The sequence below is a fragment of the Scaptodrosophila lebanonensis genome, unplaced genomic scaffold (genome assembly GCF_003285725.1).
Source record: "Scaptodrosophila lebanonensis strain 11010-0011.00,11010-0021.00 unplaced genomic scaffold, SlebRS2 tig00000171-arrow-arrow-pilon, whole genome shotgun sequence".
Taxonomy (NCBI): Eukaryota; Metazoa; Arthropoda; class Insecta; order Diptera; family Drosophilidae; genus Scaptodrosophila; species Scaptodrosophila lebanonensis.
This window is the reverse complement of record NW_022060603.1, coordinates 904949-922116: the sequence shown is the minus strand read 5'-3', so window position 1 is coordinate 922116 and position 17168 is coordinate 904949. Positions and strand designations below refer to the sequence as shown.

Below are 17168 nucleotides of genomic sequence, written 5' to 3'. Positions count from 1 at the left end.
ATACATATCATATTGTAGGAAATATAAATACCAAAATATCGCTTATTTCTAAAATCATACGAAATATAAATTGAAAATTATTTACATTTAAACATCGTTTACTTTTAAAATATTTCCATAATACATATCATATTGCACGAAATATAAATACTAAAATATTTACATTTAAACATAGCTTATTTATAAAATATTTGAATATAATTGTGTAGGAATTATAAATTGAAAAATATTTACATTTAAACATCGTTTACTTCTAAAATATTTGCAAAATACATATATTTAAGGAAATAAAATCTAAGGAATAAAAATTAAAAATATATAAAAGTATATAGGATTTTAAAAGTACAAGTATAGTCGTCCCAATAAGAAGTGATTTTACGAATGGAAAGCGCTTTCCCCTTTCTGAAATTCTCCGGAAAGTATTGGACTCGATCCACTATAAATACGAGCATTAAGAGCATGCCCGTTTTGACCCAACGCCGTGTCCATCTGTCCCAATGTACTCCGACATCAGTGCACGAAGACGTTGAAGGAAAACAACCGGAAAGCAAACGAAATGATGCTGCTGCGCTCATACTTGTATAATCGAATAAAGCGGAGACACAAGCAAACGGATTTGAAACGTTGGATTGCCTGAGTCCGCGCTCAGAGACCTGGTGGCCAGCTAGAGACGATTATGGGGCTTCATTTAGTCGCCGTGCTCTCCATTGTGGATGAACAAATATTTTACTTGGACACACACACAGATACACATCCATCCTTGCATATAAAAAACAGAAATATGCAAGCTCAAATGGAATGTTAGAGACATGTGCATGCAATCAGCAGCAGCAGAGTCATGGGCACAATGGCAGAAGAAACAACTCTTTGCTCCCAACTACAAGGACTCGTATGTATATTTGCATACGCGGTGCTGTTGTTGCTTCTCGCGCCGCTTTGTGTCGCATTAATGCGCATATTAAAACGGACGGCTAAGGCAACGTCAGCGGCATGCAAACTAATGTCAGGTGCCGCCCATAAGTAAGCTCAACAACATTTTGATATTCATGGCAAGCACAAAGGGCTTTGCGACCAACCAGCCAACCCAGCAGCCAACCCAGCAACCAACCCGCCAACCAACCCACCGACGACTCCGACTGTGCCTCAAGGCTACAGACAAGCCAGCCATCTTCTCACTGTCCCGCCCTGTCCTGTCCTGTCCTGATCTACCCGGCAGTATGCGCACAAAAGACGCTGGGGGTTCGCCGAACGTTTAGCAAAGCCTTTGTAGCCAGTATACTCTTCAAATTAAGTGGCTGTCGGACTGATGGACTGACGGACAGACTGGCTGAGTCGGATGCAGTGCAGCCAGTCCAGAAGCCACGACAGTACCAACTGTACTTAACGTTGCAACGATTACGAACCAGCCGAATGGAGTTCTAAGAAAAGCACTTGCCGGTCGACTTGAGTCGAATTTTCACAACATTTTCTCACACCTTCTCCAACTCATCGCTTTCAAGCTTAATTTTTTGTGCTTATCTAAGCAATCGGAAATTTCAAAATATAATGCATCTCATCTCTTTGAAGCTGCATTTTATGTGCTTCTCTACACACCTGGAAGCTTAACAAGTCTAATTCATCTTTCGTTTAACGGGGTAAACATTCATTTTTATAAAATAAATAATATATATAAAAAAATAAAACGTTTATAATAATTAAAGGTAAAGAAAAGAATAATTCTAATGCTCAATGTAAATTAAAACTGAATCAAATTTGTAATTAAATTGAATTAAATTTGAAATAAATATGTAATGACTAGCGCAATAACTTAAAAGTAAAAGTGAGTGGTACTTGTAACGCTAGGATAAGCTTTATAAATAAATAAATGTAAATAGCAACAAAGTCAAAACTAATTCAAATAGCTATGGGTTTTTGTGATTGAACTTATTATGTTTTCCATCTATACAGATCTATTCTCGATACAAAACAAAACAAAGTTTTCGAGCATTAAAATTTGGAATGCTTCAAGGACTTTTCAAAACCTTCTTTACTGACTTTAGATCGGCGAAAAACCTCACTCATCTTATAGCCCATTTAATAGGGCATTCTATTTTGTTAAGACAGTTAACCAAAACTGATAATCGAAGATGAAACTTTTCAATTACTTATAAAAGCCAAAACTAATTCAAATACCTTTGGGCTTATAGTTATGATTGAACTTATTATGATTTCCATCTATACAGCTATATTTTCGAGACAGAACAAAAAGAAATTTCCGAGCATTAAAATTTTGAATGCTTCACAGACTTTTCAAAACATTCTTTAGTGACTATAAATCGGCGAAAAACATCATTCAGTTAAAAGCCCATTTAATAGGACATTCTATTTTGTTGGGCCAGGTAATCAAACCAGGTAATAAGAGAGGCTTCTATATAGGGTTTCTATTTGGAACCAGAATTTATTTAAGGACAAGTTGGTTCTTAACTATAAGTTGAGCAGTTTCGAAGAGTTTTTTTTAGGCTTTTAAAGGAACGTGTAGACAGATATTTAAACTTTTACGTATATATGCGTATATATGCTTAATAGTTCGCGACTAATAGCAATCAGATGTATGTAGGAAGTGAATGGATTAAAATACTGTCCTACCTCCATGTTTATCCTCCAAATATTCGTTGAATCATTGCCCAGCCTCGGGCGATTTCGAAAAGCGGGAAATAATAAATAATAGTAATTGGGATATGTTTGGTTGAGAAACAGTTTTCCAAAGCTTCAATAGCTACGGAAATGTCCCCATATTTCCACTGGGTATTCGTCCCAAGTCCAAATGAGCGCCATCTATCGTTCGCAAGTGGCAGAACATTGCAGGCGAAGGACGAAGCTTTTTCGAAATGTTAGCCCGCAACGCTTTCCATAGCAACAGTCTCGATGCAGGACGACAACAACAAAGCGGCCACAACACAGGCAAGTTTTTACGTTGCCCCTGACAACAGGTAACTGAAGAAACAAGTCAGCTGGCTGTCTGTGCCGCATGTAAATAAACAAATAGGAGCTGTAGCGCCGTGAAAATAAAGTAAATATTACTTTAGTCCGAATTAAAATCAAAACTGTGAACCATTAAGTAACTCACCTGGGACGAGGGTCCTGCACGTCGTCATGTGGTAATGGGTTTGTTGTGTGGCAAGCTGCGCTGCTGCCTCTGCTGTTGCCGCTGCTGCTCGAACGCGACACTTGCCGCGATGCCCACGACAAGGCCAACTCACTATAAGGCGCTGCTTCTGGGCAGCTCGGGCAGCGGAAAAACGGAGTTGGGCCACTTGCTGAGTGGCCGGCCACGCGATGTTGACGATCAGGAGCAGACGAATGGGGTGCGCTGCTATCGTTGTCGCCGACGAGCGCCACAGGATGTGGAGCTGGCGCTGACCGAGGTTGGTGGCAATGCGGACATGCAACGTTTGTGGCCGCACTATTATGCCAGCACCCATGCCCTCATCTACTGCTTCAATCTGGCCGCCGGCTATGCCGAACTGCAGGCCTCCTTTGAGCTCCTGCAACGCTGTCTGAGGCACGAGGCTCTGCGTGGCAAGGCGGTGCTTCTGGTGGCCACGCGACTCTCTGAAGGCGTGCAGCTGTACGATGTGGAGCACGCTTTTGGCCTGGAAGCGCTAGCGCGCAGCTGCGGCTGTCCCCTACACCTTTGCCACTTGGCCGAGATCGCTGATGCAACGGACGTGTGGCGCGGCATGGATTGGCTGCAACGGCAGCTGCTGCAGCAGTCGACAACGCTGCTGCAGCGCATCAAGTACGATGTCAACATGCAGGTGAGCCCCAAAATCTGTTATCCTTTGTCACTCCACACACACGCTCAATGCGTTTCTCTCGCAGTCTTGGCAGCAACGCAGTCGCGCGATCCTCTCCAGCGGCAAGTTGGCGCAGGTGCGTCGCCAGCGCTTTCGTCGGCAGCACAGAAAGGTAGGCTCGTGTCTTCTTCTTTTCTGGTATTCTCAACTCTACTTAATGTCTCATGGGCTCTGCTCCACAGCTCTGGCCGCTGGCAAGTCTCGAACAGTCGGACTCGCTGTCCCAGTCGCAGACGCGGCCTCGCACAGCGCCCGCCAAAATATTCTACATACGCGCCCAGGATGCAGTCCGTCCACGTGCATGACGTCCTTCGTCACCTCGAAATGTGCCAAACAGTTGCTGAATATTATCTACAGGTCCGAGGCTCATGTGCATGTCCATAGGCAGTCGAAGCTTGGCCTTTCATCTATTTTTTTTTTTTTGCTTTTTTGCAATCCAACGTACATTTGTAAATTGAATAAAAATCCATACATACTCACATTTTTTTGTTGCTTCAACATATTTTTAAAACATGCGTATATCCACATCCAAATCCCTCCGCTGACATCCATCCATCAATCAATCATTTTAGGCGTAGGCGCCTTACTTGCACTTGTTTTGCATTTACACGAGGCGTTTTTCTCACGAAACATCGCGTGAATGTGTTTGTTGAGAGGCTCGTCTTTTCTCTCCCTCTCTCCATATCTCTCCCACTCAATTACAGACCTTCATGTTGACAATCGATTTACCATACATACATACATACATACATACATACATATGTATGAATGTGTGTCCATTACAGCTGCTTTCCTTGAATTCGTAGACAGCTTTTTGTGGTATTTTGATAAATGAATAAATGTGGAGCAAGGAAAGTGTTGAACAGTTCTTCCTCCCCATTAAACATACTATTCAACGATTTTGATTACACCTTAATAATCGAATTTCATGTAAATGCGGGACTGAAGAGCAGAGTATAAGCTCCAACAAAGATCGTTACATACACAATTTGTTTCTTGCGCTCCAAGGCCGCCTGGGAACTACCAAACAAAGTGTTGATTGGCAATAGGGTTGCACAAAAAATCGGTTCTTTTAACACCGTCGATGTTTTGATAATGATTACTCGATTTTTTTCGATAATTTGCTTGAACTCGATACATCGATGATCATCCATGTTTGTGCAAAAACATCGAAAGCTTAATTTTTAAAGAAATTCAAAAGCAAAAGGAAACTTTACGCAGACTCAAGAATTATAACTATATTAAAATTTCACATAAAAAGCGGAAAAGATATCGATTCATTGATTTTTTGTCGCGATTTATCGAAACACAATCCATGGTACTTGACTACAGATTACAGATTTACAACCCAAATTGCCAACATTTTAGCCTCAGACCCCATCACTATTAGCTTTTAAATAAAATGCAACCCTGCTCACAATTGTGAGTAATCGACTGCATCAATCTACTCCCTTCTATCTCTTAACTAAATAGGTTCCATTTCTACGGTACTTGCATAACGCTAATGACAGTCTTCTTTGATACACGTTTTATGTTGCATATAAACCTGTATATCCAAAATTGGAATATAAGTATGGCGGCTTGATATTACTAGCTCTAAATTTATATTATTTTCGTCGGTTTAGTTGCATTGTTGAACTCGGTGGTCTGGATGAGGAAGTTGAAAGAGTCATAAACGTTGCTTCCAGATTTGCTTTAATGCATAAACAAGGTTATTCCATTTATAAAAATTTAATATTGTTTTCTAAAATACAAAAAAAAATCATATATTTTCATCATTTTATGGAACTTGATTCTTCTTTGCTATAAAAATAGTTTCAATCACATTTGATAATCTGGTGGGTTTTTCAACAAGCACTGTAATCATTATAAGTGCTATTAAAAAATTACAAAATAAATATAATTTTATTCATTTGCCTATAATTTAATGATTGATTTTGAGTGTTACTTTAAAAATGAACCAAAAATCATTATTTATGAGCAAAAAAAAATAGAACTTATAAAATAATGACTATGCTTTGAGTTTTATATTTTTGATCAAAACTAAAACTCAAGTACAGCTTGTCTTTTTATAAGGATTAAGGACAAAATTTAGATATCAGTAAGTCAAGGCAAACATTAAAAAAGGATATCTGTAAACTCCTCGCTTTCTTAAAGTTACTTAGTATAAGTGAATGATTTTTTCGTTAAAAAAAAAAAACAAAATAATGAATATTTGCGGTCCCTGTGTTGAAACAAAGGCGACTTGTTCTTTTGACAAGAATTGAGCTTGTGAGGCACTATATACATATATGTACCTACTCAAATAACTATGGAGCTGCTTAATTCGGAGCTAGGTCTCAGTGTGACGTCGTGTGTGATCAACAAGTTGGTACTGAGCATGAAAATAATGCAATTAGATTCGAAATCAACACCTGAGTAGTAAGTACTGCTACTAAATTTTCTCGAATATCTCTATTTTGCTCAAACTGCTGAAGAAAGAGCAACAGAACTTTAGCGCTTGCTGACAATCTTTGCCTTTTAGTCTTTAGTATTGTTGCTGCTGTTGTTGTTGTTGATGCTGCTACTAATGCTGCTGCTCTTTAAGGTGTTATGGGGTTATGGTGTGGTTGGACAGGACCATGGGGAGATGAGGAGAGATGTGGGAAAGGTTGGCCCTGGCTGCGGGCATGTTATGCAAAGTTCTTTTTTTGCGAGGAGTCAGTGTCGCCGGCGCCGTTGTCGATGATGTATTGCATCGTATCAATAACCAAACCACAAAAACACCTTCCCACATAGTAAACACCCACATCCACACACACACACACCAGAGACACACGTGCACGCATAAGGAAATTCAAACAATTACTAATACACTAACAGAGATTCCCACCCGTTCTGGCTGCCATGGCGCATGTGTCTGGGCACGTTGACATTGATGATTGCGGCTCGGGTAACGCTAATATGGAAGTTGTGCCGGCGTTGCTGCTCCTGCTCCTGCTGTTGTTGTTGTTGTTGTTGTTGTTGCTATGGCTGTTGCTGTTGCTGCTGGCATTGTCGTCGTCTGGAGACGCTTGGAGACGTGTGCTCATAATAATCCCGATATAAGCGTAGAAAGAGCAATGAGGATGCCTGAAAGTCAAGCCCATGCCGTAACCTTTATGCTCTGCAAAAGTTCTTATAACTAAAAACGGGCTATTGGAATTAATTTGCCGTGGAGGATTGAGGTGAACCAATTAGATATACTGATTTCTTGAAATTTAAACATTGCAGTACAATCTCGAACTATTTTTCAATTTTATATTTTATTCTCTACTTAAAAAAAGTGATGTGATGTTATTAAAACTAGACACTAGAGATGTCTGTTGGGGAGAGAAAAAAAAATTTTTTTTCAAATTTATTTACATTTTTGTAAAGCCTAGATAATTTCTCGTTACAGATAAGCTCTAATTTAATGTGTTTCGAAATGTTAAATCAGAGAGCTCTGAAAACGAAAGCCCTGCTCAGAATACCAACATTTCTAGCGTTCAGATACATATATATAGTATTTAAAATAATCCGTGGAGTCCTCGATTTTAAGATGTGGATCTGAAATGTTAGTCTTTCTTTAGGCAGGAAATGAAAAGAATCTTTAGCGGCTCTAATGGCTAGTTGTTGTTTCCCAATCGATCCCAATAAGCGGCTTCGCTGCTTCACAAACAGCAGACTGTGTTCATAAGGCACTTGGTTAGGGTATAGAGAGTCCACACACATACATATAAATAAACATGTGTCGCCGTGTGTTGTAACGAAAAGTGTAAAATAAGCATCAATCATCGCTTATTCGAGTTGTCATCAATCACACACACGCTGCACACACGCACACCCATTCAGTCTGCGATATGGACACCCCATAGGCAACATCGTCATCGTGTTGACAACACCACCAACTACAACAACAACAACAAGAGCAACAGCAGCAATAACAACAACCATTATGCAATCTCGCCTTCAGTCGTCCGGTGGTTAGTTTTTGTCCCGCAAGGTATTTACAAATTTGCTTGTTGTTGGTCCTTAAATTTGCAACCCTTCATGCCTTCGGGCGTTCAGGCCTTCAAAGAGCCGCCGGCTGTCCGGCGTTCAACAGCGGGCCCTTAAGCACACATACATATTTGGCACTTATTAAATCATCAGGTTGCACGATCAACACACACACACACACACATACACATACACAGAGGGGCACACACGCGACCGCTCCGTCATGTCAGATGTCTGTCAACAGTCGTCAACGGCTTTAAATTTGTAACCGAATCCTGAGCATGCCCCTCTTCCGCTTTTATTCATTTTTTTTTTTTCCTGTTCAGATACTGATTCTGATTTGATGGCTGGTGCTTGGGTGCGCTTGGGCAGAAAATAAAGATTATAATCGGTATTTGCGAATGCGTTGCGGACTTTATGATTATGCGTCTCGTTTATGGAGTCCATAAACCGCTAGTCAGCTAAGCCCGCGCCATGAAAGTGGATGTGAAATGCTCGAATTGTGAAAATAATAATAATAATAATCTGATCAGTTGATTGCAAGTCATGCACTCGAACATCGATTGACCATTCATTCAAATATTTCAATTCTAGACGCGGGGAAGTACACAAACGGACCAAAATCTATCCAATGCCCGTGGCTTTCGAATCAGCCATAAGCTAGTCATATAAGAGCAGTACTAGGAATAGTACTTTGGTGGAAATGTCAGGAAATCAGATCAAACAGTGCACCTTTTTTTAGTCTTCTTAATAAGTATATCTTATAAGTAACGTTTGAAAAGTGGGGAGTAGAAACATAGACCGGTCTTCCCTTTTTAAATTGCACCATGTCTGAACTTAGATAGGTTTGTTTATACGGAAAGGTAGGTCCAGACATGTCGATTTGCAAAAGTTGTGTAGCTTCGCTAACCGTTGTTAGGCGCATCATCAGTCCAAATGTTTTTAAATGTACAAGGAAAAACAATACCTGAAATGAGGTAAGAAGTGAGGAGGAAGAACAAATAAAAATCTGAGAAATAATATTCTATAACAAGTTCGGAAAAAAATAAACGCTTTTAGCTATAGAGCGCATTGTGTCAGAAAAGTTCAGGCAACAAAATCTTTAAACTATAGTGCAAGCCCTTATTGCATCTAAAGAAGAGAAAGGGTAAGGGTCACTTTTGTGGACATACCTTGTCCTTTGAGAGCCTCTTAATTAGTTGAGGAACCATAGAATTAACCTGCCACCAATTGGCTTGAACAAAATATATTAAAATGATGCCAGCCAGATGACATCATCAGACACCCGGTCCAAAGCCATCAAAAGCACTCTTGCAGCCAGCTGATAACACACTCCACCCATGTATAATGGAATTACAGAGACATTGAAACCTTTTGCGATCCCACATTGTGGGCAGGTCAAAACATAACAATTGGCCAGACAAAACGGGAAAGGGGAGTACGTCGAGGACGAGAACGACGAGATGTACGAGAAGTACGAGAACTACGACGTCACGACGTGGGAAATCGGCCACACAAAAAAAGAGGGGTTTAATTTCAATTTAGAACACAATTGTGTTATGCTAAAAATGGAGCTACTGTTTTTGTATAATTTCGGAAACGAAGCTAAAAACAACTGTACATGAAACGCAGGCGGTGGCAGTGGCGGCAGCGGTGGCGGGTGACGGGTGGTTGATGGTTAGTAGTCGGGCGGTCGAGCGGTTAAAAGGAAACTTGTGCGGCAATCAAATAAAGTCATGCCGCTTTAACATTTGCGGTCAGGGTTGCTCGTTTGATGGACAGGCAGCGGTAACTCGATATGCGCACAAATGGACACATGGACGCAGAGATATGGGCATTCAGGACATGGACGCGAACAAACTTGCAAAAGGCTGCAGGACATGTGCACGAAATTAATTTGCAAGCGCTGCCGCAGAGGCAGAGCCCAAAGGGGCGTGGTCGTGGGCAAGGGCGCGCGCTTTTAATCCAACATGATATTGCCCGCAAAATGCAAAACGAACCGGAGCCGCAGTCGCAGTCGCAGGACTCATGGACACATGACACAAGCCTTGCAAACGGCCAGCACAGTTGGCTGCAAAAATCAGAAAGCGGATTAAACGTATTCGTGAGAATTCGTCAACGATTTCACACCTGTTCGGCAGCAACAGCAACAGCAATAGCAACGACAACGGCAACGACAACGGCGACGGCGAAGCTGATGTCCGTGAACGTGTCTGTGCGTGGGCGTGGGCGTGAGCGTGAGCGTCGTCCTGTGTTGCATAAAATGTCAATTAGAATTTCAAGTTCGTTGAGGCCCCACGACGTTACATGCACTCTACCCGCCACATTATCCTGTCCTGCTCCTTCGTTCCACTGTTGCAACTTTTCGCAATGCAAATTGTTTACTGCCCCAGGGCGCTTTATTAACTTTACGGCCAGGCAACACATACTCATGAACGAGCTGCTGGTCAATGTGTCCTGCCCACCGGCCTGGGTTTCTCAACTTTCCATTTCCGTGCATTTCGATTTGGTTGTCGTTACTTTTTCTCCCTCTCCTTGCTCCTTGTTTTCTGGTTGGACGCGCAACGCGGAAATGCACTCAAAATATTAAATGCTTCAGTAGTTTACAATTATTGAGGCGCTGTTTATGCTTATTTTATTAAGCCGTAGAACGAGAAACATGACACAGGCCTCAGTTCTCAGCATGGGCGAAAGAAAGGTAAAAAAAACAAATAAGAATTGGAGAGAGCTGGCCCCATGTTGGGCGCGCACTGAATCCTTTAACGTGACTGCAAGTTCTTGATACTTACTGTTCATGGGTCTTTGAAACGCAACAATGTGATCTCTAACCAGCTAGCTGAACTGGTAGACTCACAATATAACGAATGAACCAAGGTAAAAAAAATAAGAATTGGAGAGAGCTGGCCCCATGTTGGGCGCGCACTGAAACCTTTAACGTGACTGCAAGTTCTTTATACTTACTGTTCATGGGTCTTTGAAACGCAACAATGTGATCTCTACCCAGCTAGATGAACTGGTAGACTCACAATATAACGAATGAACCAAGGTAAAAAAAATAAGAATTGGAGAGAGCTGGCCCCATGTTGGGCGCGAACTGAACCCTTTAACGTGACTGCAAGTTCTTGATACTTACTGTTCAGAAGTCTCTGAAATGCGACAATGTGATCTCTAACCAGCTAGCTGGACTGGGAATTGAGCATTCGGCCGCATAATGGGTGCCCAATTAAAATGTAATGTTCGCCTATAAATTATACGTAAGAGCTCCTATATGCATGGATATCCATCAGCGGCAATTGTGTCGAAGAAATAAACTTTTACCATTTGACTAAATTAGCGCCTGATGTGACCGCAAAGCAGTATGCGAGTATGCGGAATAGGAACTCGTAGCTGCTATTGTCATAAATTCACAGGCATTGGCTTATGAGCTCAGAAAGGATTACATGTACTATATTATATGCCTCTAAGTATACTTTATATATATACATACTTACATATATTCGTATACAATATGGGCGCGTGTATAACAAGAGCTGGGCATAAACTCTAAAGCCAGTCTATGAGATTTACGAGCAGATTTTGAAGAGTTACAAAATATTGTAAAAGCTTGTAAAAGCTTTCTGAGCATCTTAAGGAAGATGTCGACGGCCGACAGCAGATGGACAGACGGACAAACTTTCAATTGCAATTCGGCCAAGTTGCTGTTGGCTTATGTTTATTATTCCGTCGCTATTGCCGCCGCTAGGCTCATAAAGTATGTCATGTGTCATAAATGACAGATTCTTAGGCATACTTCATTGATCCTTTGGCTGGTAGTGCTTCGTTTTTACGACTACACCACTATGGTTGACTGTCCTGTGCTGTGCTCTGTCCCACTCCGCAGTGGGTAGCAGACGTTGCTAAATTGTTGCAGTATCTGTCGCACACACACACACACACACGCACGCACGCACGCAGCTATGCATGTATGCGTGTTTGAAGTTTGCTTTTGATAAATGAATGGATTTTCAAAGGCGACGTTAATGAAATACGCACACAAGCACAAGATAACGGCAAGAAGGACACTGAGGATGAGGACGAGGACGAGGACAACGTTGGCCAGCAACAGCTCTCTCGCACAGCATGTGTATTGGTTTGTAGTTGTGTGTGTGTGTGTGTATATATGCTTCTCCATACATGCTTCAATCTATCAAACTCACGTGTCCGTCGTGTCTCAATTTACTTGCCCTGGCCTCAGCATTAACAGCTTCAGCTTCAGCTACAGCTTCAACTTCGCCGTTTGTTGCCATTGGCTTATTTTGATAGAGTCCTTTGGCATATTTATGAAGTTCAAGCAGTGAGTGCTGCGTGTGACACACACACACACACACACACACACACACACACACACAGATATGCATACAAGTAAAGAGCAAAGACTGCCATTTATCTAGTTCCTAGTTCATCTTTGCTAAAACTTTATTACGCGTAAGTAATTTAAGTTTGAGCTTCATGGATAGCAAACGTTTGCTGGCCGTAATTGCTTTCCTCTAAATACCATTTTTCCATCACTTTCTAACTTCTGCTGAGATCTCTCACCTTGCTTTCGACTGTTTTGGTTTTCCTTATAATAGCGATCTATTTTGCTTCATTGCTGAAAAGTAACCTTTAGCGAGATTTTAATTTTATAGTGGGTACTATTTCTAAATTCCTAGAACGATTGTAAATAGTGTGAAGAGAAAGCTTTCAAAAACAAGCGCCAATCTAAAAAACTGATAGGTAATATATGCGACTGTATAAAATTTATAAAATTTATAATATTTTCTAATAATAATGCCCTACAAAACCAAATCAACAGATAACCTCTCCACACTTGCCTATCTACTTGTAGTAACAAAATCTTTCGGCCCGGGGAGTTACCTACAGACGTTTCTTAGGTTAACAATCGGCTGAAAAACTAGTAACGTTTCTATATTAAAACAACTTTAGAATTTAAGTTAATTTAAATGTTGGTAGATGATAATAGAAATGTTAGCCCAACATCTTTGCTGATTATGAATCAAATTATTATTTAATTCAATTTCTTTCCACCTCCCTTCTACTATGAATATGCATAAATACGTTATAGTAAGAGGTACACTCGTATGTGGCTATAGCTCTTTATCTCGGCTTCTAGATATTGAATGCCCTCAATTGTTTTTCTGCAAGTCTGCAAGTCTTCTTGAGCGCTTGCTTATCAGATTGCCCTTCTTTGATTTATTCTAAGTCAGTCTGTGGCGGCAACTTCTTGTTGTCCATTTATGAATCGCATATCCTTTCTATCAGCTTTTAAAATCTGGTCCTTTAGTCCGAGTCGAGCGTAGCAACAAAAAGTGTTCTTCCTAAGCTCGAGCTACCCGTAAATGTTCTGCAAAATGTGCAAAGGCGAATGGCGTCATAGGTAAACAAATACTCTGTGTCCACAATATTGATTATCCTGGCCGAGCCATCGCTCATTATGAGGAGGACATGTGACACTCGCATACACACAAATTAATGCATAACAAAATGATTATTATTGTTGTCAATTTCGGTCACTAATCACTCTCAAATAACGGACGGCCCAAGGCAGCAACATGGCGTCATAATAAAAATAATGATGTGACATAAAGAAGAAAAGTGGAATAAAAAAGCAGCTGGCACAGCGACAAACCGAAAATGTGTGCGTTTTGTTGCTTCTGATTCCCTCTCTCTCTCTCTCTCTCTCTTTCTGTGTGTGTGTGTAAATATATATGTATATATATATATATGCATATGTGTGTTGTCATAAATCTTTCATTGATTGTAAACGAAGACATCGAAGGCGGCGTCGACGACAACAGCAACAATAATAATAGCAACTACACAAAGCCAAAAGCCAACGCTGCACAGTAGTGCAGATTTTTCAAGAAACGGCACAGAAACTGGAAAACTGGTTAATAATTTCAAAACCAACGCTATTTGAGGAGCAGCAAGGAATTGCTAATATGGATAACTGGTCAACCATAAAGATTTTCACATTTCTACTTTATTCTGAAACACATTTGGACCGAACTGTAGAAATAATACTAATGCTTAAAATATAATTTGTAATTGGACTCACTTGAGTGAGGTTTTCTTTGCGGCTGGAATCAATACTTGAACATTTTCCAATTAGTTATAACTAACCTATTTCTTAGTTTATTTTGTTACAGTACTACCCATGTATGAGATTTGAGATACAATAGAATAGAAAGCGATAGCTTTTGAAATGATTCTCATAATATATCCACCAATATTTGCTTGTCCATTATTTGACAATGGAATATCTTTGACTTGGCCTGAAGCCCTCAATTCCGACCCACTGTACCGGCGTACTTGTACAACTCGAACTGGATCTGAGTTGAGCCATTGCCGTTTGGGTGGCTGGGTGGTTGCTGTCAACATAGCAGTTGCCACCGTCATGGTATATAGTTGTTGTTATTGTTGTTGTTGTTGTTGCTATTATTGTTGTTTGATGGCAAACCGATACGCCTTGCAAAGGGCGTCGCGCTCAATGAGAAATTGTATACAGCGACAAACTGAAATAGATATAAATATTTTAGCCACCGACTTTGTCGACATCCTCGGCGTCATCATCATCATCTTCTCCTTTGCCGCCACTCGACGCTGTTGCTTTTATCTTGTTTATCATGGATTTCATTATGCTCAGCTCTGTTCTGTTCTGTTCTGTGCTGTTCTGTTCTCTGTTCTCTGTGCTCTGTGGTTGCGCGTGTCTTTTGCTTTGTGGTGGCTTTTGCCGCCATCGCAACATTCGATTTTGAAAATTTAAATCTCTTGTCGACGGCGAAGGCAGTGTCTTTGCTGGTGTTATTGCTATTGCTGCTGCTGCTGTTGTTGTTGTTGCTGTTACTGTTGCTGTTGTTGTTGGTGTCGTCGGCGTCCTCGGTGTCGTTTGTCAACATGTCGGCTGCGGTGATTGGTGATTTCTATCTGAATTATTAAGTTGCTTTTAATGCGTTTGCCACACGTCGTCGCATTCTTTTTTGTTATGCCTCTCCTTAAACGAGTGTTGGTGTGCGTGTGTGTGTGTGTGTGTGTGTGTGTCTGGCATACTTTTTTGGGCTCGTGAACGAAGCCTGGTCGATCATTAAACAATTGTCTTCGCCTGGCTTGTCGTTATGCAGTGCATTTGCCTCGTAATTGGTTATTTGAATTATTTAGGCCTGTTATTATACACTTCAGATACATAGTTGTTACGTTTGTACACTAATGATCCGAGGACTCACTTCCTTTATTTATTTTAATGCCAGCACCAGCACACTCCTTCGCACACTTTCAACTTTCTCTGTATTAGTTGATGATACTCGTGGCTATTTCTTCTTTTAGTTCCGGCTTATTATTATTCCCTGCCCACATTTAACCTAGTCGCCGACAATTTATGAAGGAACCACCCATATGTTATGAGAATACTGACAAAAAATAGTAAATGACCTCGAGCCAGTACTTGTATAAGGATGTGTGTTATTGTGAGGGCTCGAGTAGAAAAGAGGAGGCCGCTTTAAGCTGTTTATCTGATGGGAGACAGAGGTCTCCCCTCCCTTTTGTAGTCTTCGATCTTTCTCTTTAACGTTCATTACTGTAGACGCTCCATGGTCAGTGACTCGTTATTCACTCTCTTCCGAATTGATTAAAAAATGTCGGTTTTATCCATCCTTCTACCAATTACTTACATTATTTTGAATTTAGCCCACTTGCGGGTTGTATTTTTCCCATCATTGTGGGAGAGTCTGTAAATTACAACCAGACCCGCAGGAAAACATTACGAAATGTTAGTCCAAATGGTTTTGGAGACCTGGGAGTCCAAACAGAAGAACATATTACTGGTTTATCAAATTATTTGATACATACGATGTCCAATAGTTCTTTCATCTTCGACAGCAACTCGAACCCATCTGACTCATTGTCATAAAAACATAAACTTGATCTGCCTAGGGACTAGGGGAACCTGGATACCAACTTTGATTATTCTAGCTCTGGTACTTGCTGAGATCCTTGCGCTCATACAGACAATGTCGACTAGTCTTGTCAGTCTATTTAAGAATATAGCTATATAAACTACACTAGTAAACCTAATTGTTTTTTAATTTAAATTAAAAATCTTATATACATATGTATTTCGAAAAACCATATGATCAATTTCTTTTTTTACACGGTTTGTTACACGACTTTTACTGGAACCAATCTACCGTGTAAAAACAGAATTAGGTGTTTACCCTTTGGGTATAGGTCATAATAAATACTTTCAAGTGGTACCCCTTTTTGCTATGATAAAAAAGGCGATACAATGTTATCGATAGTCAGTTATCTACCGTAGAGCTGCAAAATTGTGAATTCCCACTGCACTAAAAATTGTGCGTGAGCTTTGAGGTAAAAGAAAATAATGGAATCACTTCTAATATGAGTTCCATTGGAGTCCAAAACCTGCACCACTTATAGATATGGCAGAGGAATCTGTAATGGGCGTGCGTCTAAGCCGCAAAGGAGACGTTATCTTCGGTTGGGACGTCGGATTGGTGCCCGAGTGCATCACAGGTGTGGAAAAGTGCGGAAAGAATGAGCTTTGGTTTCTTGTCCGCTGGAAGGGCTGCCAAACCTTGGAGGCGGTGCCAGCCGAAATCATGAACAAGAAATATCCAGCGGTTGTGATTGCGTTCTATGAAAAGCATGTTCGCCTACTTTGAGTTGAGCTGCGGCTGCAAAACTTATAATTCAACAATATCATCCAGAAAATATGACATACATACATACATATATAGAGTAATCAATTATAAGTAACAAGTTACCAGATGGAGGTAAAATCAATAGAAATATTTGTTTAACATTTTTATAATTATTCTACACACATGTGCAGAGTATTTCAATGTCCGAACACCCCACTTTAGCTTCTCCACTTGTTTCCTGAAACACATATGTACATACATACATATATATGCATGCATACGTATGTACATATGTATCAGCGTTGGACTTTGAACCCGAACCCAAGAAAGAGCGCAGACCTAGCGGCCCTGGCAGAGAGCGAGTGCTTCGGCAAACGGATTAGTTTGAAGGCAGCGATCGTGCTGGCTAATCGGTTCGCGTTTTCAAGCTGGAGTGTCGTTGTTCTTAATTTTGTTTTTAAATTGTGTTTAGTATACCAAAATGTTACTGAGTATGCTAATTAATTTATTTTAATTATTTAATTAGTCATTTATTAAGTCTCTCGTGCTTTTTTCTTCCCCTCATACTGATGTGTGAGGGCAGTGGTTAAGTGCTTATTATTATTTTATTTTTTTTGCTGTGCCTTTTTTTTATGTG

General features: G+C 40.5%; 1 protein-coding gene across 1 annotated transcript; it reads left to right on the top strand.

The window, feature by feature from the left end:
* Positions 1–3215: 3215 nt before the first annotated feature.
* LOC115629919 lies at positions 3216–16552 on the top strand. Its single transcript, XM_030526523.1, has 3 exons — positions 3216–3797; positions 3862–4030; positions 16308–16552. Exons 1-3 carry the CDS (start codon positions 3216–3218, stop codon positions 16550–16552), a joined length of 996 nt encoding a protein of 331 aa, XP_030382383.1.
* The last annotated feature ends 616 nt before the right edge of the window (positions 16553–17168 follow it).

What these genes read in the sequence shown, in the direction of transcription:
- LOC115629919 (XM_030526523.1), top strand. Translation starts at nt 3,216, where the DNA reads ATGCCCACGACAAGGCCAACTCACTATAAGGCGCTGCTTCTGGGCAGC. An exon ending in AGTACGATGTCAACATGCAG is followed by an intron (nt 3,798 to 3,861) that starts GTGAGCCCCAAA and finishes TTTCTCTCGCAG; the next exon opens with TCTTGGCAGCAACGCAGTCG. An exon ending in CTCCACAGCTCTGGCCGCTG is followed by an intron (nt 4,031 to 16,307) that starts GCAAGTCTCGAA and finishes CACCACTTATAG; the next exon opens with ATATGGCAGAGGAATCTGTA.